At 43.1% G+C, this 21,052-nt stretch overlaps 1 protein-coding gene across 4 annotated transcripts in view; it reads left to right on the plus strand.

Annotated features, from left to right (window-relative positions):
- The window catches only part of slc39a10 (solute carrier family 39 member 10), a 166,224-nt gene that overhangs the window by 131,134 nt on the left and 14,038 nt on the right, over positions 1 to 21,052 (plus strand). For all 4 annotated transcript variants that reach the window (XM_070875897.1, XM_070875896.1, XM_070875899.1 and 1 more), the window contains exons 6-8: positions 1,905 to 2,028; positions 6,301 to 6,627; positions 7,706 to 7,786. In XM_070875897.1, the coding sequence (XP_070731998.1) occupies positions 1,905 to 2,028; positions 6,301 to 6,627; positions 7,706 to 7,786 (532 nt within the window). The remainder of the gene's footprint in view (positions 1 to 1,904; positions 2,029 to 6,300; positions 6,628 to 7,705; positions 7,787 to 21,052) is intronic.

The raw sequence follows: 21,052 nt of genomic DNA on the forward strand, positions 1-21,052 counted from the left end.
GAAAACAAGCGCAGGCAACGGAAGGAGCATACGGCAAACCAGACTCCCCATCCACCCTTTCCTCCAACGACTGTCTGACCCACTTGCGACAGAGACTGTAATTCCCGAATTGGACTGTTCAGTCACCTGCGAACTCCCTTTTAGAGTGGAAACAAGTCTTCCTCGATTTCAAGGGACTGCCTATGATGATTGGTGTGGGGTTGTGCCAACCTGACGCAGCATGTGGCAGCCAGGATTTGCAGCATCAAGTAAATAAATCTGGCCATGGTGAGGCCGTCTCTGGCCTCCGAGGCAGCAATGTGGTCAGGTGCTGATGCTCTGTATCCTGTGTAGTAACAGTTGATTGTGGAGAAGGTTGGTGGTGGTGTTGGTGTTGCTGGAGTGCCTTGTGGTGCTGGTGTTGGGGATAGTCATGGTGGGATTCTGAAGACCAAGATAGTTTCAAGGGCACTGATGCTGATGTAATAGATTGTAGATGAACTTGAGATGACGGAAGCGATCTGTCAATGGTAAGAGAGGTTGTTCCAGTGAGGTGACATTGGATAGAGTTTGCTCCAAACACTTGCAACCTGCATAAACCTCAATCTGCCTTCCAAATGCAGTAAGCAACAGGTTTTGGTCTTGGAAAGTGAACAGCTGTGTGATGGGACCTTTTATAGCACATTTGCAGCTGTCAAAGAAATGAATTCATGATCACACAAATGAATTCATGGTCACACAGCTCCTGTAGTTCTTACCTGACGTGATCCCCGAGCAGCATATACCCGTAAACAACCTGGTAAAATGGTATGGTGAGCTAATAATACTGTTTACAGGGCTGTTAACAAGGTCATAATGACCTAAATTTCCTTCCCTGCCACTGCATGTCGGGTTTGTCCAGCCCTGAAATCTGGGAAAGTAGCGTGGCGGCGGGTTTCCAACCTGCTAGGTTTTTTTTAAATTCCCACCTGACCACCACCAAACCCCACCGCTGACTGCCGAAAAATTCCCCCCTCCCCCACCAAGTTTGAACCAGGAAGTGTCAGTTAAGGATACTTAATTCAATGCCAAATCATGTACAGAAAGCAAAATAAAGAGAGGGAAAGAAAGATGGGTTTAAGAGAGATACAAGAGACAGAAAGAAAATGTTTTTAAATCTTCAACAATAATTAAAAGCTGAAGGAATGAGACTCCACACTTGTAAAAGTTAATTTTCAGTGCCAGAGAGATTGCTTGGCAGTGATTACGACTTATCATGCCATTAAATATTTACTACCACTGGGATGTCAAGCTCTAACCTTTTCTGGCTAGTTTAAGTGGATATCTGTCACGTAAGAACAGCAACTTCATGAGTTCCATGTGTTTCAATGCTGAGCCTCTTGGTGAGATACTATTATAGCACAGCTTCTTGAGGAGCAGGGTGACTTGGACAGCAACTTCCTGATTTCCCTATTTTAACTGTGCATTTTCGGACGCCAGAAGTTGCTGTCCGATTTACACTTTAACAACCGTGAGCGCTGATATCCTCACCGTTCTTTCTATCTCAAAAATCCGGCTGTTGTGTTTCCTTATGTCATTTATAATTGAGGAATATTTTTGCCAACGTTATCAATTTACCAAAAATGGAAATATTTCAACACATGGGCAACTAATTGTACCTATCTTCTAAAGCTTCCACTTTTGTTTTATACAATATTTGCATATCATAACCATTCTGAATTGATTTGATGCATCGAAGTACCCATGTACAGCCAACTCTTAATTCAGTCATTTAATTTGAATTATTGGCTAATTCAATTTTTTGGAGTGTAAAAAATTATCATGAGTAAACTGTAAAGTCTTTAGTTTCAACTGAATAGAAGATGAGACTAATATTTTGATAACCATTCACAAGATGAGGTTATATTTAAAAATACAATTTTCAGGGGAAAAAGAAGTGGCTCAAGCAGAAGGTTCTGAGCGGAGAGGCAGCCGTGGGACGAAAATTGTCAGACCACAAATTGAACCGTAGATCAGAAGGTGAATGGCTTGACCTTAAGACCATGTCTGGTAAGTGTATTTGTTATCTATTCAATAGAACAGAGCTGAAGATGTTGACTGTGTGAGTAGAAAATGAAAAATTAGTTTTTATATTTTGTTGGTGAGAATAACAATGACCTTTCAACAAATTCACAAATATATAATATAAGATGTAGAGGTGTGATACCTATTTGTAACATGAAGATGTTAGTAATCCTTTTTTGAAGTGTTTTTTTCTTTTGCTGCTTTAAAGCTGATGGTCAGGACAATGTATATTGGTCTCTAGTAAATGTCAACCATACAACACTTGATCAAGGAATTTTTGTGATCAGGTTAGAAATTTGGCACCACAATGGGGGGCTCCTAAACCCTGTATTTCAGACTTATCTTTGCATGAGGTCCCCATCCACAAATGAAGATTCCTACTAGGACATGGCTCAAGGTTCAACACTGCAGTGACTTAGAAGTCCCCATCCCCGCTTACTCAAACAGAGGCTCAGAGGCCAGTGATGGCTTATGGAATTTAATTGTTGTCACATTAAAGATGCACGCTTTCTTCCATTTCTATTAGTGTCAGCAATGCGTTCCCAATCCAGGAAAAGTATTAAAAATTGTACTCGGTCATACCAAACAACTTAAGCTCAGACGATAAATCATATAGAATCATAGAAATTTACGGCGCAGAAGAAGGCCATTCGGCCCATCGTGTCTGTGTCGGCAAGAGCTATCAGGCCCAATCCCACTTTCCAGCTCTTGGTCTGTAGCCCTGTAGATACTGGCTTTTTAAATGCAATGAGGCTTTCTGTCTCGGCTACCCTTTTTGGCAGTGTGTTCCAGACCCCCATCACCCTCTGGGTGAAAAAAGTTCTTCTCAACTCCCCTCTAATCCTTCTACCAATTAATTTAAATCTGCACCCACTGATTATTGACCTCTCTGCTAAAGGAAATAGGTCCCTCATATTTACTCTATCTTGGCCCCTCATAATTTTATACACCTCAATTAAGTCTCCCCTCAGCCTCATATGTACGAACGTATGAAAATGACAGACAGGAAAAGACCAATTTGTCCAGCTAACCTGCCCCGTATAGTTGTGATACCTAGTGCATCGCAATAAAGATAGTCCCTACCCATTTGTAGCCATATAATTTTCTGGTAAAGGCGCAAATCTAGGCCAATTAAGGATAAAATCTGGGAAATTCCTCTCCAACCCCTTTAGGTGATCGAAAACTAGTCTGGGAGATCATATAGATCATCATTTATATTACAGGATACCTACCTCTTGTACAAGGCGATCTGCGCCATAGCCAGAAACCAGTCCAGCTATCTCTTGAAGGAATGCAGTGAATCAGCGGTCACTACAAAAGCTGGCAATCTGTTCCACAGGTCCACTATTCGCCAGGAAAAGAAGAACCGCCTAACATCCCTTACATAACTTGTAAGCGATTCCCATGGTCCTCCCTAACCTATTCAGTTAACTATCACAAGAATGAAACTGAACACAGTATTCTAACTGAGGCTGAACCAAGGACAAAATGATGTACTTTGTTTTATGGTGAATTGTCCTGCGAATACAACCTAGAATCCTTTAGTCATAGCTTCACGGCATTGGTCATGAACCTTTAGAGAGTGATGCACTAGAACACCCAGATTTCTTTCTTTCATCATTCTTCAGTTCTGCTCCTTGTAGGGTGCACGTATATCCGGCATTTGATCTGCCCATATGCATAACACTTTGCTAAGTTAAACATAATTTGCCAAATACTGGCCCATTCTTCCAACACATCAAGATCTGCTTGCAGTAATCGAGCATCCTCTACAGTCTTAACATTCACATATCTTTTAATCATCTGCAAATGTGCAGATCATTCCCCCAATACTGATCCCTGCACGACACCACTGGTAACTGGTTTCCAAAAGGTCCAAATTCATTGACTGCAACTTTCTGCCTGGGAGCATTCAACCAAGACTGAATCCATCACAATAAATTACCACTAATTCCATAGATTCTATATTTTAGAGGAGCTTCTTGTGAGGTACCTTATCAAAAGCTTTCTGAAAATCCAGATGGACACTGTTGACCAGGTTCCCCTCATCCCCACTAACCTGGTAACTTCTTCAAAAAATTCCATCAAATTTATAAGAATACAAATCAAATAGAATCAAAACGGTGAATGATCTGAAGTCCCAAAGAACTGCACCTGTATATGACACGATAAACATAACTTTATGTGACCAGTTGATTGCACTGCTCATCATCATAGGCAGTCCCTCGGAATCGAGGAAGACTTGCTTCCACTCTTAAAATTAGTTCTTAGGTGGCTGAACAGTCCAATATGAGAGCCACAGACTGTCACAGGTGGGACAGATAGTCGTTGAGGGAAGGGGTGGGTGGGACAGGTTTGCCGCATGCTCTTTCCGCTGCTTCCGCTTGATTTCTGCATGCTTTCGGCGATGAGACTCGAGGTGCTCAACGTCCTCCTGGATGCACTTCTGTAAGGGTCCATTGACTGCCCTTAGGTTTGATTCCTGTTTGTTTTGCTATCATCCTCTTTGGTAAGCATTCCATCTCTACAGCTCCCATGGTGATGAGAATTACAGTATCCAAACATTCACCCTTCCCCTCGCCCCAAAATATCAATCAAGCTCTGCTATAAACAGATCACTCCCTTACTGAGTAATAAATTGCTTCAGGAGTATTGTACTCAAACCCCACCTCTTTCTCCTTTTAACCCCCCCCCTTCCCCTGGCTGAGGAAGATTTTAGCTTGCAACATATACCTCCACTGAGGAATTCCATAACCACCCCCCAAACCCCCAACACTGCTGAGCAAATTCTTCCCCTTTCCCCAAATGTATTTCGCAATTCACAAGACCCCTCTCCCAAATTGGCTATATTTCTCCTGCCACAATGCTGGCTTTTAAATGCTTCAATCACATTCCCCCTGCTGATCTGAATTCCCCTTCCATTGCTCTCTTATTCTCTTCCCCCTCACCACTTCTATTTTCCCACTTTCTCCTCCTCTTCCACTGCTTTCTGCTTACCCACTCCTCTTCCCTTCTCTCAATTGTTCGGGCTCTAGGGGAGAGTGAAGCTGCAGGTCACCACAACTTACCCTCAGTGGAGGTGTATCTCCTCAAACCAATAATAACCAATATATTCAAAAAGGAGTTAGATGTAGTCCTTACTACTAGGGGGAATCAAGGGGTATGGCGAGAAAGCAGGAATGGGGTACTGAAGTTGCATGTTCAGCCATGAACTCATTGAATGGCGGTGCAGGCTCGAAGGGCCGAATGACCTACTCCTGCACCTATTTTCTATGTCTATGTTTCTAATTTTAGTCCCTGGGGAGGGAAGGTTTAGTTCACCACAACCTCCTTCCTTCCCCCACCTCTTTCCCAAAGAGCTAGATAGTTTCCATGATTTTGTTTCCCCGTCTCTATCCTCCTCCCTGTTCACCCATCCCTTTTCCCTGTCTCCTCCCTCTTTCTCCCTTCCCCAATCCAGCTCCTTTCCCCTCTCTCCCTTTACCTCCCTGTATTCTTTCCTTAGCGTTGGTCTAATTATCCCCCAACCTCTAACCAAGCTTGACCTGAATAGTGAACTATTGCTCATGACTTATTGTATGCAACAGCCTAGAAATCGTGGTATATATCAATACTTTTTCTCTCTGGCTCTCACCGTCTTTAGATTTTTCGCTCTCTCCTGCAATATTCCCTCTAAGCTGGGACCGGCTTTTCCAATGTAAAAGTTCACACTTTGAAAACTTTGAATGGGCCACACAGCCCGTGAAAGGGTCCGCGCATACAAATTTAAAATTAGTAGAAACATTGCTCTCCTGTGTCTTGATGTCTTTAAAAAATTTGTCTGCTGAAGTTTTATTCTTTTCTGTTAAGTTTCTCGTGTACTCTCTTCTTCTTTCCTTGCTGTGGCTATCTCTCCCTAGCCAGCACCAGGAGTACTGGAGGTTCTGCCTCCTGAGCTCTTATGTTGGAGGAGCAGATGAACATCAAGCATTATTCAAAGCGGACATTGAGCATCTTAGATCACTTTTTTAAAAAAGTGTTGAGGAACATAGTTGTGCAAAACAAGTACATATTTAATGAGGTGTGTTTTACCTGGCAGTATTTAGTTTTTCATGAGATTCCCATTGATTAGAGATATTGAGGCAGATCTCGACGCTTTGTGAAGGAGATTTCAGATAGAAGTATTTTTGCATAAAATAATGATTTAACAATTTAGACAGCAAAAAATTCAAATTCTCAATTGCATTATAATAATTTATGAATGATTTCTGGTTTCAGGAACAGACCAGCAGGATGGTTTTGGTGAGCAACATGATGTAACCCAGGTTACTGACCTTGACGGCACACTAGGATCCCCATCAAAGACATCTGTTGCTCCTGATTTAAAGTCTGTTTACATTCATGACTCACATAGTGAAATTGATTATTGCACTGCAAACTATGAAGATAAAACCATACCTAAAAAATATAATGTAAATCACTCCCATCATTCTCACGGTCACTGCCATTCTAATAAAGAAATGCAAAATGCCGGAATAGCAAATATTGCTTGGATGGTTATCATGGGAGACGGCATGCATAACTTCAGTGATGGACTGGCGATAGGTAAGAAAAAAACATCAGTTCCTGTGTCCAAAAAAATGTGATTGCTTCAGCAGTGCCCTAAAAGTAATACACTGTTAATAAAATCTACTCCTTTCATTAGTCATTATCTGTGCATGTTAGATATTTGAATTATGACTGGCTGAAACTTGAAATATTCTTCAATACTATTCTATAGAGTATAAATTTTGATGTAATGATGTACTTAAATTCCAATCCTGATACTTTGAGATTTTAGTTAAAAATGGTAACAACATTTTGAATACTGAATTCCTTTGGTAGCTTTGTAGTTCTGCTTCAAAAACAATTTTTTAATATAAGTTATTCCCCTTGCTTTGAGAATCTGCTTCTGCCTAATTACAAGCAGGAGAGTGGAACAGTCTGCTCTGCAGATAACTATTGTCAACAGCACTGTGCTTGCATTGTAGGCTTGTACTTCTGAGAGACAGGACTAGATTCCTACTAGGCTCAACTTAGAACTGCTGAAACTCTCTTTAAAGTGGGCAATCAAATTTGATTGTTCAAGCTGGAGATAAATCTGTTTTAAAAGCCAAGCGTTCTATAAAAAATCCTGTTGAAGGGCATCCGTGGTCTTTCTGCTCTAATATTGCAGATTTCTGGAAGTTTGATCAGAAGTGTTGCATTTTGTAAAATGGAGTGGTATTGTGAAGCATATGTTTTATATGTTCAGGCCGTATATGTTGATGAGCAATAGTATATTCTGAACATTCTCTCTGCATGGCATAAATTACATGTCTTGCAAGTCAGAATTAATCTTTAAAAAATGACACTGGTAATTGCAGCAAGCACTTTCTACAATACTGTAAATTTCAAATTAAAACTAAAAAAGAAAGACTTATATTTGATGCAGTGCTTTCTATGACCTCCGGATGTCCCAAGGCGCTTTACACCTAATAAAGTACATAAAACTAGTGATTTTAAAGTTCAGAATGTTAAATATTTATTTTTGTATTTTGAATATAGTTTCTCCATTGATTCTGATTGATATATGCAGAGGCATGATGCATAAATTATTTATAGTGTTGTACTTGGTATAAAGAACTTTTTTCTTTTCTCCTAGGAGCTTCTTTCAGTTCTTCCATCACAGGGGGGCTGAGTACATCCATTGCTGTGTTTTGCCATGAGCTTCCTCACGAGCTAGGTATGTTTTTTGTGATTTCCATTGGAATGAATTGTAGGAACATAGGATTACACACTTCATTGACCTTTATGGATGGGGAAAACCTTTTTGTTGCCAAAATTTGTATATCTATTATCAATAAGAGGACCAGACGGAACAAAAATTTGAACCCTCTAGTAATTTAAGAGCCAAGAGAACACAGTTCTAAGAGTAATAAAAACAGAAAATGCTGGAAATACTCAGCAGGTCAGGCAGCATCTGTGGAGAGAGAAACAGAGTTAACGTTTCAGGTCGATGACCCTTTTGTCAGAACTCAGATCTGTGTGCAATTTTGGGTGCCCTATTATGGAAAGCTATATAAAGCCATAGAGATCATACAATATACCAGGTTGCTGCCACGGATGGGAAACTATAATTATGACGAGAGAGTAGAATTATTCCCACCAGCAAAGATAACGCTAAGAAGTTTAATGGAGGTTTTTTAAATTATAAAGAGTTTTGATAGTGAATAGGGAAACACTTTTTCTCTGATAGAGAATCAGTGACGAAAGGGGTCATCAATTTCAGATTGTCACAATGGCTACGATTTTTGCTAACCTTGGTGGGTGACATCGGTGGCGGATCCCGACCCCACTGCTTTCTCCTTCCCGGCCTCAGAAATGAATTTCCCTTGATGGGGCATGTTAAGCCCGCCCAGTGCCTTTCCCGGCCAATTAGAAGAAGTAGGTCTGGTGACGTCATTTGATAGCGTGTCATCAGCCACTTTTCTTAAAGAGACCATGGCCTCTTTGAACATTTGTGCTGTCAGTGTTCTCCAGCATTGAGGTGTTGCAAACACTGACAATCACTGCACAGAGGTGCAGGACTGTACCCAGGCACTCCCATGACTCCTCTATATGCTTATGGAGGGAGTCATAGCACGCAGGGAGGTTCTCTTCCCTTTCCATGGGCAAAACAGACCTCCCCATGAGATCAACACAGCCTGCTTGCACATTGTAGAGGAGAGCACAAGCAGGGATGTGTTAGGAGGACCTGGCTAAGTGAATGGGTAAGAACATGGCTAATGTAATATAATGTGAAGAAATGTGAAGTTATCCACTTTGGTACAAAAAATAGAAAAGCAGAGTATTTTTCAAATGGTGAGAGATTGGGAAATGCTGGTGTTCAGAGCGACCTGGGTGTCCTTGTATATGAATCACTGAAAGTTAACATGCAGGTACATCAAGCAATTAGGAAAGCAAATAGTTTGTTGGCCTTTATTACAAGAGGATTTGAGTATAAGAATAAAGACATCTTACTGCAATTATCTAAGGCCCTGGTGAGACCACACCTGGAATATTGTGTATTCCAGTTTTGGTCTTACCTAAGGAAGGATATATGTGCCATAGAGGGTGCAACAAAGGTCCCCTAGACTGATTCCAGAGATAGAGATATTGTCCAATGAAGAGAGGTTAAGTAGACTAGGCCTATATTCCCTAGAGTTTAGAAGAATGAGAGGTTATCTCATTGAAATGTACAAAATTCTTACAGGGCTTGACAGGGTAGATGCAGGGAGGATGTTTTCCCTGGCTGGGGAGTCTACAACCAGGAGTCACAGCCTCAGTATAAGGGGTCGGCCATTTAGAACTGAGATGAGGAGGAATTTCTTCACTCAGACGGTGGTGAATCTTTGAAATTCTGTACCCCAGAAGGCTGTGGAGGCTCAGTCGTTGAGTATATTAAGCGAGCCCCAGGTGGGCAAAGGAAACGTTTCAAGGACACCCTCAAAGCCTCCTTGATAAAGTGCAACATCCCCACCGACACCTGGGAGTCCGTGGCCAAAGACGGCCCTAAGTGGAGAAAGAGCATCTGGGAGGGCGCTGAGCTCCTCGAGTCTCATCGGCGAGAGCATGCAGGAAATGAGCTCAGGCAGCGGAAGGAGCGAGCGGCAAACAAGACTCCCCACCCACCCTTTCCTCCAACGACTGTCTGTCCCACCTGCAACAGAGACTATAATTCCCGAATTAGACTGTTCAGTCACCTGAGAATTCACTTTTGGAGTGGAAGCAAGTCTTCCTCGATTTTGAAGGACTGCCTATGATGATGATATTCAAGATGGAGATCGGTAGATTTTTTGATATTAAGGGAATCGAGGGATTATGGGGATAGTGCAGGAAAGTGAAGTTGAGATCAAAGATCAGCCATGATCTTATTGAATGGCGGAGCAGGCTCAAGGGGTCGAATGGCTTACTCCTGCTCCTATTTTTGATGTTCACACTTAACCTCATCCCACATGCACAATCACTCTGCCTTCCCTACTCTACTTCTGCACATCCTTACTCATACCAACTTACCTTGTACGTCTACCCGGAGCGCGATAGTGATAGGGGATTCGATGGTGAGGGGAATAGATAGGCGTTTCTGCGGCCGCAACTGAGACTCCAGGATGGTATGTTGCCTCCCTGGTGCAAGGGTCAAGGATGTCTCGGAGCGGGTGCAGGACATTCTGAAATGGGAGGGAGAACAGCCAGTTGTCGTAGTGCACATTGGTACCAACGACATAGGTTAAAAAAAGGGATGAGGTCCTACGAAAGGAATTTAAGGAGCTAGGAGCCAAATTAAAAAGTAGGACCTCAAAAGTAGTAATCTCGGGATTGCTACCAGTGCCACGTGCTAGTCTGAGTAGGAATCGCAGGATAGCGCAGATGAATACGTGGCTTGAGCAGTGGTGCAGCAGGGAAGGGATTCAAATTCCTGGGGCATTGGAACCGGTTCTGGGGGAGGTGGGACCAGTACAAACCGGACGGTCTGCACCTGGCCAGGACCGGAACCAATGTCCTAGGGAGAGTGTTTGCTAGTGCTGTTGGGGAGAAGTTAAACTAATATTTCAGGGGGATGGGAACCTATGCAGGGAGACAGAGGGAGACAAAAATGAGGCAAAAGCAAAAGACAGAAAGGAGATGAGGAAAAGTGGAGGGCAGAGAAACCCAAGGCAAAGAACAAAAAAGGCCACTGTACAGCAAAATTCTAAAAGGACAAAGGGTGTTAAAAAAGCAAGCCTGAAGGCTTTGTGTCTTAATTCATCCACCTTATTGCGGATACTCCTTGCATTAAGTGTGCAAATAGATGTTAACAAATATGATGTGATTGGGATTACAGAGACGTGGCTCCAGGATGATCAGGGCTGGGAACTCAACATCCAGGGGTATTCAACATTCAGGAAGGATAGAATAAAAGGAAAAGGAGGTGGGGTAGCATTGCTGGTTAAAGAGGAGATTAATGCAATAGTTAGGAAAGACATTAGCTTGGATGATGTGGAATCTATATGGGTAGAACACTAAAGGGCAAAAAACGTTAGTGGGAGTTGTGTACAGACCTCCAAACAGTAGTAGTGATGTTGGGGAGGGCATCAAACAGGAAATTAGGAGTGCATGCAATAAAGGTGCAGCAGTTATAATGGGTGACTTTAATATGCACATAGATTGGGCTAGCCAAACTGGAAGCAATACGGTGGAGGAGGATTTCCTGGAGTGCATAAGGGATGGTTTTCTAGACCAATATGTCGAGGAACCAACGAGGGGGGAGGCCATCTTAGACTGGGTGTTGTGTAATGAGAGAGGATTAATTAACAATCTCATTGTGCGAGGCCCCTTGGGGAAGAGTGACCATAATATGGTGGAATTCTGCATTAGGATGGAGAATGAAACAGTTAATTCAGAGACCATGGTCCAGAACTTAAAGAAGGGTAACTTTGAAGGTATGAGGCATGAATTGGCTAAGATAGATTGGCGAATGATACTTAAGGGGTTGACTGTGGATGGGCAATGGCAGACATTTAGAGACCGCATGGATGAATTACAACAATTGTACATTCCTGTCTGGCTTAAAAATAAAAAGGGGAAGGTGGCTCAACCGTGGCTATCTAGGGAAATCAGGGATAGTATTAAAGCCAAGGAAGTGGCATACAAATTGACCAGAAATAGCAGCGAACCTGGGGACTGGGAGAAATTTAGAACTCAGCAGAGGAGGACAAAGGGTTTGATTAGGGTAGGGAAAATGGAGTACGAGAAGAAGCTTGCAGGGAACATTAAGGCGGATTGCAAAAGTTTCTATAGGTATGTAAAGAGAAAAAGGTTAGTAAAGACAAACGTAGGTCCCCTGCAGTCAGAATCAGGGGAAGTCATAACGGGGAACAAAGAAATGGCAGACCAATTGAACAAGTACTTTGGTTCAGTATTCACTAAGGAGGACACAAACAACCTTCCGGATATAAAAGGGGTCAGAGGGTCTAGTAAGGAGGAGGAACTGAGGGAAATCTTTATTAGTCGGGAAATTGTGTTGGGGAAATTGATGGGATTGAAGGCCGATAAATCCCCAGGGCCTGATAGACTGCATCCCAGAGTACTTAAGGAGGTGGCCTTGGAAATAGCGGATGCATTGACAGTCATTTTCCAACATTCCATTGACTCTGGATCAGTTCCTATGGAGTGGAGGGTAGCCAATGTCACCCCACTTTTTAAAAAAGGAGGGAGAGAGAAAGCAGGGAATTATAGACCGGTCAGCCTGACCTCAGTAGTGGGTAAAATGATGGAATCAATTATTAAGGATGTCATAGCAGCGCATTTGGAAAATGGTGACATGATAGGTCCAAGTCAGCATGGATTTGTGAAAGGGAGATCATGCTTGACAAATCTTCTGGAATTTTTTGAGGATGTTTCCAGTAAAGTGGACAAAGGAGAACCAGTTGATGTGGTATATTTGGACTTTCAGAAGGCTTTCGACAAGGTCCCACACAGGAGATTAATGTGCAAAGTTAAAGCACATGGGACTGGGGATAGTGTGCTGACGTGGATTGAGAACTGGTTGTCAGACAGGAAGCAAAGAGTAGGAGTAAATGGGTACTTTTCAGAATGGCAGGCAGTGACTAGTGGGGTACCGCAAGGTTCTGTGCTGGGGCCCCAGCTGTTTACATTGTACATTAATGATTTAGACGAGGGGATTAAATGTAGTATCTCCAAATTTGCGGATGACACTAAGTTGGGTGGCAGTGTGAGCTGCGAGGAGGATGCTATTAGGCTGCAGAGTGACTTGGATAGGTTAGGTGAGTGGGCAAATGCATAGCAGATGAAGTATAATGTGGATAAATGTGAGGTTATCCACTTTGGTGGTAAAAACAGAGAGACAGACTATTATCTGAATGGTGACAGATTAGGAAGGGGGAAGGTGCAGCGAGACCTGGGTGTCATGGTACATCAGTCATTGAAGATTGGCATGCAGGTACAGCAGGCGGTTAAGAAAGCAAATGGCATGTTGGCCTTCATAGCGAGGGGATTTGAGTACAGGGGCAGGGAGGTGTTGCTACAGTTGTACAGGGCCTTGGTGAGGCCACACCTGGAGTATTGTGTACAGTTTTGGTCTCCTAACTTGAGGAAGGACGTTCTTCCTCAAGTTAGGAGACCAAGAGGGAGTGCAGCGAAGATTCACCAGACTGATTCCCGGGATGGTGGGACTGACCTATCAAGAAAGACTGGATCAACTGGGCTTGTATTCACTGGAGTTCAGAAGAGTGAGAGGGGACCTCATAGAAACGTTTAAAATTCTGACGGGTTTGGACAGGTTGGATGCAGGAAGAATGTTCCCAATGTTGGGGAAGTCCAGAACCAGGGGTCACAGTCTAAGGATAAGGGGTAAGCCATTTAGGACCGAGATGAGGAGAAACTTCTTCACCCAGTGAGTGGTGAACCTGTGGAATTCTCTACCACAGAAAGTAGTTGAGGCCAATTCACTAAATATATTCAAAAGGGAGTTAGATGAAGTCCTTACTACTCGGGGGATCAAGGGGTATGGCGAGAAAGCAGGAAGGGGGTACTGAAGTTTCATGTTCAGCCATGAACTCATTGAATGGCGGTGCAGGCTAGAAGGGCTGAATGGCCTGCTCCTGCACCTATTTTCTATGTTTCTACCCATCCCTCTATCTACATTATCACATCCCCATCTCACTGGCCGCCCCTCACACTTGCCCTCATCCTTGTGCAATCATACCAACTAACAACACACTTGGGTGTTTTATGCAATATTCATGTGATGTTTCTGTTAATTTGCTGTCTAAATTACTGTGTTCAAACACACCTGTTGGTGACCTCCAACTGCTCAGTCAATTTTTGGGGGATTCAGTTTCCCTCTCCCCGTCCGCCAACCATGTAGTTTAAATGATTTTAAACAGTTACCTCAACATTTCTTTTGAAAAAGAAGGCTGAGGCGTGATCTAATACAGGTCTTTAAAATTATGAAAGGTTTTAATACAGAGAGAATGTTTCCACCTGAGGGGACGAGCATAACTAGACGCCATCAATATAAGATAGTCACCAATAAATCCAATAGGGAATTCAGAAGAAACTTCTTTAACCAAAGAGTGGTGAAAATGTGGCACTCGCTATTACAGGGAGTGATTGAAGCAAATAGTATAGATGCATTTAGGGGGAAGCTAGACAAGCATATGAGGGAGAAGGGAATAGAGGATTCTGCTGATAGATTTAGATGAGGAAAAATGGGAGGAGGCTCGAGTGGAGCATAAACGCCGGCATAGACTGGTTGAGTCGATTGGCCTGTTTCTGTGCCGTATATCCTGTGTAATTGTTTGCATTATTCCTGCATTATTCAGGTGTAACCTGTTTCCCCTGTACCAGTCCTGCTGTCAGAAAATATTTCTTGTTACTTGTGAAAGTGACATTATTTTTACACCAGTTTGGCAGACGGTTAAGGGACAATTTCCTTCTTTTGTGCAGCTGACCAGTTAATCTGCTTTTGATGGTGTTAGTTGAGGGATGAACAATGGCCAGGGAGAACACCCTGCCCTTCTTCAAATGGTGCTGAGATATTTTTAACATACACCCAAATCAGCACCTTTATTTCATGCCTGCAGAGTGATCTTAAATGGAGTGCTTCGAAACAGAGTGTTAAAGTTGGGAGTTTGGAGGGAGTGGGAATTCGGAGCAGAGGGGGAAGGAGATGCTGCTTTTTGCCTCCAATATTTGTAGTGCTTTGTGTTACGGGCAAATATTTAATTTCATCTACCTAGAACTTAAACTAGGTCTAGTAATATAGTTTAGTTTTTAACTAATGCTGTTAATTAAATACCTAAACTTGAATTAAATAAATAAAACAAGGTTATATAGGGATGGCAGTGCAGGTGGTGTGCCTCAACTGCAGCATGTGGGAGTTTGTGGAGAACGTCGCGATCCCAGACGACCACGTCTGCAGTAAGTGTCTGCGTCTCGAGCAACTGCAGCTCAGAGTTGTTGAGCTGAAGTCAAAGGTGCAGGCATTGCGGGGCATCAGGGAAGAGGAGAGTTATCTGGACACTTTGATCCAGGTAGCAGTTGCACCCCTTCGGTTAGGTAGTGGTACAGGTCTGGTTAGTGGTCGGACAGGAAGGCTTGACTGCAAATCAGGCAAGTAAGGGGACCACTGGTGAGGTGCTGGAGGAGCCTCTGCCTTTGCCCTTATCCAATAGGTATGAGGTTCTTGCTGCCTGTGTGGATGAGGGCAATGTCTACAAGGTGGATGAGCAAACTGACCACAGCACTGTGGTACGGAAGGCCATTAAAGTTGGGGGAGTAAAAAGGAATGTTGTAGTGGTAGGGAACAGAATAGTCAGGATGATAGATACTGTTCTCTGCAGCTATGACCGGGAGTTCAGAAGGCTTTGTTGCTTGCCAGGGTTAAGGATAACTCCTTGCTGCTGGAGAAGAATTTGGAGTGGGAGGGGGAGGATCCAGTTGCCGTGGTCCACGTAGGAACCAACAACATAAGTAGAACTAGGAATGAGGTTCTGCTAAGAGAATTTGAGGAGCCAGGATATAAAATTAAAAAGCAGAACCTCAAAGGTAATAAACTCTGGATTGTTAACTGAGTAATGCACAAATTGGCATAGGGAGAAGCAGATCAGAGTGCTGAATGCATGACTCCAAGAGAGGTGTGGGAGTAAGGGATTTCAATTCATGGGGCACTTGCACCAGCACTGGGGAAAGTGGGAGATGTTATGTAAGAACATAAGAAATAGGCCATTTGGCCCCTCGAGCCTGCTCCGCCATTTAATAAGATCATGGCTGATCTGATCATGGACTCAGCTGCACTTCCTTGCCCGCTCCCCAGAACCCTTTATTCCCTTATCGCTCAGAAATCTGTCTATCACCGCCTTAAATATATTGGGGCATAAATTCCGGCCTCCCGGGTCCGTACTGAGTGTCTACAGATCCTGGAAGGCATTGCAAAAGCCGGTTTTCAGCGCATGCACATTGTGCACTGAAAACCGGCTTTTCCGATCTATCAAGCTGGAGCTTGACAGATCTTCCGTATCTCGGGAGCGAGGACATTTGCAAGGGCAAGATTGCGAGATTTACCCATATCTTGCCCAGCAAATGTCCTCAAAACTCTGGCGCCTAATAAAAGTAGACGCATAGCCTACTTTTACAGGCGTAAGAGTTTTAAAATACACAAACATTGTAAAATAAAATTATAAAAACACATTTTATTATTTAAAAACCATCCCCACTACAATAAGTTTATTTGAAAACCTTATTTAAAAAAATTTAAAAATTGGAGAAATATATATTTTTTTATATACATAAATAACTTTAATTTAAATTAATAAAAATATGTTGTGTATTTTTTCTATTTTGTATTATTGGTTTTGTGTGTTTTGAGGGCTGTTTCTCATAATAATGGGAACTCCAACTTACGGAGTTCTCATTATTATGAATGAGAACATACAAAATCTGATTGGCTGCCCGGAGCCATGTGACTCCAGTTCCAGTCCTGCGCACGTCCCGACGTGCACGCGCTGCGAAGCGCAATCAGAGGAGGCCTCAGGACTGGGAACTCGTGGATGCAGCAGGAACAAGTAGGTACGCATTTTTTTACCCGATCGCCTGCAGGAAGCAGCCGAGCGGGATTTCTGGGCCATTCAATGACCCAGCCTACACAGCTCTCTTGGGCAGAGAATTCCACAGATTTACAACCCTCTGAGAGAAGAAATTCCTCCTCATCTCAGTTTTAAATGGGTAGCCCCTTATTCTGAGACTATGCCCCCTAATTTTAGTTTCCCCAATCCGCTCTGCATCCACCTTGTCGAGCCCCCTCATTATCTTATATGTTTCGATAAGATCACCTCTCATTCTTCTGAACTCCAATGAGTATAGGCCCAAACTTGTCAACCTATCTTCATATGTTAACCCCCTCATCTCTGGAATCAACCTAGTGAACCTTCTCTGAACAGCATCCTATGCAAGTATATCCTTCCTTAAATACGGAGACCAAAACTGTACGCAGTACTCTAGGTGTGGCCTTACCAATACCCTGTACAGTTGTAGCAGGACTTCTCTGCTTTTATACTCCATCCCCCTTGCAATAAAGGTCAACATTCCATTTGCCTTCCTGATTACTTGCTGTACCTGCATACTAACTTTTTGTGTTTCATGCACAAGGACCCCCAGGTCCCTCTGTACTACAGCACTTTGCAATTTTTCTCCATTTGAATTATAATTTGCTTTTCTATTTTTTCTGCCAAAGTGGATAACCTCACATTTTCCCACGTTATACTCCATTTGCCAAATTTTTGCCGACTCACTTAACCTTTCTATATCCCTTTGCAGATTTCTTGTGTCCTCCTCACAATTTGCTCTCCCACCCATCTTTGTAACATCAGCAAACTTGGCTACATTACACTCAGTCCCTTCATCCAAGTCATTAATATAGATTGTAAATAGTTAAGGCTGCAGCACCCCATTAGTTACTGTTTGCCAACTGGAAAATGACCCATTTATCCCAACTCTGTGTTTTCTGTTAGTTAGCCAACCCTTTATCCATGCTAATATATTCATCGTCATAGGTAGTCCCTCAGAGTCAACATATTATCCCCACCCCCGTGAACTTTTATCTTGTGCAGTAACCTCTTATGTGACATCTTATCGAATGCCTTCTGGAAATCCAAATACACCACATCCACTGGTTCCCCTTATCCACCCTTCTCATGGTATCCTCAAAGAACTCCAGCAAATTTGTCAAACATGATTTCCCTTTAATAAAACCATGTTGACTGCTTGATTGAATCATGCTTTTCCAAATGTCCTGCTACTGCTTCCTTAACAATGGATTCCACATTTTCCCAATGGCAGATGTTAGGCTAACTGGTCTATAGTTTCCTGCTTTCTGTCTGCCTCTTTTTTTAAAAAGCAGTGTTACATTTGCGGTTTTCTAATTCGCTGGGACCGTCGCAGAATCCAGGGAATGTTCCGTTGGGACAGGCTTCACTTAAACCGAGCTGGGGCTAGCATCGTGGTGAATCGAATAACTGAGGCCGTAGATAGGGCTTTAAAGTAAAAAGGAGGCGATGGGTCAGGTGAGGGAAAATTTAGAAATCTAAAGAGAAAAGTCACGGCAATGGAGCAGTGTAGCCATTTGGGTAAAGATAAGCAGAGTGTGACGGGAAGGGACAGAGGGGCCGAAATTGCCCATTCTATAAGACCTATGACCGCCTCAAAAAGGCGACCACCGGTCAGTAAGGACTCACCACTTAGTCAGCGCAGAGGGGCCGCCATTTTGTAAATTGCCCTCCTTTATTTTTGGAGCGGTGTATGGGACCGTCCTGTCCGTTTTCCAGCCGCATCGGGCACGTGCCGCCCTCTTACCAACCAGCAGCGTCCCGCTTTCCGTCTCCCGTGGGAAATTGCCTCGCAGGAGCGCCGTCGGTGCCTCTGACAGCTTTCCCCAGCAGGAGGCTGTGTGTGGCTGGGCTGTGCATCCGCCCTTAAAGGGGCGGTCACACTGCCGGCGACTCAATTTTTATTTTTTCTTGTCGGCTAACTTGCAACTCGGGCCGACAATTATGCCCACGGGTTCGGCTGGGCCGCCAACAGGCAGCCTGGCACCCCCTCTTGGGTGCCAATCTGCTGGCCCAACCAAAACCCTCCCTGGTTGACCCAGTGTTTGTCACTAAATTAGCTGCAGAGTTGGCAGCAGCACTCCCCTTTAACTGAAGGGGAGGGATGTTGTGATGTCATCAGCAAAGCGCTGACGTCATCAGCACAGCACTGATGACTTGGAGCGACTTGCCCCCACTTCCACCCTGCTGATGACTGCTGCTCCAACCCACCCGCATTTCCGCCCCATCCCAACACCAGCACCGCTCCGATCGGAAACTCGAAACAAAGTGCTGAAAATCGCCAGATTGTCCGCCCCATGCATTGGCCAATTTCGGCCCCAGAGAGTATAACGGTAATAGTGCATCAGCGAATAAGGTGAAAGTGGGGAATAAAGGTAAAAAGTTAAAATTAAGGCTCCTTATCTGAATGCAGAAAGCAAGATAGATGAATTAGTGGCAGAACTGGAGTTAAATGGCTTGGATCTAATAGCCATAACAGAGGTGTGATTGCGAGGTGACCAAAGTTGGGAACTAAGTATTCCAGAGTACTTGACGTTTCAAAAAGACAGGCAGAATGGAAAAGGACTGGGGGGATAGCCCTGATAATAAAGGATGACATGAGGACAGTAGCGAGAGAGGATCTTGGCTCTAAAGATCAGGAAGCAGAATCAATATGGGTGGAGATAAGAAATAACAAGGGGCAGAAAACACTGGTGGCAGTAGTTTATAGGCCTCCAAACAGTAGCTATGCCATTGACATATTAATCAACAAATAATAGGAGCTTGTAACAAAGGTAATACAATAATCATGGGGGACTTTAATCTTCATATAGACTTGGCAAATCAAATTGGCAAAGATAGTCTGGCAGACGAGTTCATGGAATGCATTCAAGGCAGTTTCCTAGAACAATACTTCGTGGAACCAACCAGTGAACAGGCTATTTTAGATCTTGTATTGTGTAATAAGACAGGGTTAATTAGTACTCTCATAGTAAAGGATCCTCTCAGGATCATAATATGATAGAATTTCACCGAGTTTGAGAGTGAAATACTGCGGTCCAAAACTAGCACCGTAAAAACTTAAGTAAAGCCAATTACATAGATATGAGGGCGAGTTGGCTAAGGTAGATTGAGAAATTAGATTAAAAGGCATGATGGGAGATAAGCAAACATTTAAAGACATATTCCAAAATTCTCAATGAATACACATTCGATTGAGAAATGAAAACTCCACGGAAAAAGTGATCGATCTGTGGCTAACTAAAGACGTTAAGGATAGTATTAGATTAAAAGAGGAGGCTTATAATGTTGTGAAGAATAGTATTAAGCCTGAGGATTGGGAGAGCTTTAGAAACCAGCAAAGGATGACCAAAAAAATGATACAAAGGGCGAAAATAGAATGCCAGAGTAAACTAGCAAGAAATATAAAAACAGATTATAAGAGCTTCCACATGTATCGTAGCAAAAGGAAGCGTTGATCCCTTAGAGGCTGAGACAGGTGAAATTATAATGGGGAATAAGGAAATGAAAGAGACTTTAAACAAATATATTGTATCTGTCTTCACAGTCGAAGACACAAAAAGCATACTAAAAATAGTGGGGAACCAAGGGGCTAATAAGAGTGAGGAACTTAAAATAATTAATATCAGTAGAGAAAAAGTACTTGAGAAACTAATGGGACTAAAAGCTGACAAATACCCTGGACCTGATGGCCTCCATCCTAGGGTTCTAAAAGAGGTGGCTGCAGAGACAGTGGATGCATTGGTTGTGATCTTCCAATATTCCCTAGATTCCAGAATGGTCCTAGTGGATTGGAAGGTAATAAATGTAACCATGCTATTCAACAAAGTGGGGAAAGAAAAAACTGGGAACTGCAGGCCAGTTAGCCTGACATCAGTCGTCGGGGGAAAATGTGGTAACGGCACTTAGAAAATCATAATATGATTAGGCAGAGTCAACAAGGTTTTATGAAAGGGAAATCGTGTTTAACAAATTTAAGAGTTTTTTAAGGATGCAATTAGCAGGGCAGATAAAGAGGAACCAGTGGTTGTAGTATTTTTGGATTTCCAAAAGGCATTCAATAAGGTGCCGAATAAAAGATTGCTATGCAAGTAAGGACTCATTGGGTTGGGGTAATATATCAGCATAGATAGAGGATTGGTTAACGGACAGAAAACAGAGTGGGAATGAACGGATCATTTTCAGGTTGGCAGGCTGCAACTAGTGGGGTGCCACAAGGATCAGTGCTTGGGTCTCAGCTATTCAGAATCTATCTTCGATGGTGGGACCGAGTGCAATGTATCCAAGTTTGCTAACGATACAAAGCTAGGTGGGAAAGTAAACTGTGTGGAGGACACAAAGAGCCTGCAAAGGGATATAGACATGTT

This window comes from Pristiophorus japonicus, chromosome 3, assembly GCF_044704955.1.
Source record: "Pristiophorus japonicus isolate sPriJap1 chromosome 3, sPriJap1.hap1, whole genome shotgun sequence".
In the NCBI taxonomy this organism is placed as follows: Eukaryota; Metazoa; Chordata; class Chondrichthyes; family Pristiophoridae; genus Pristiophorus; species Pristiophorus japonicus.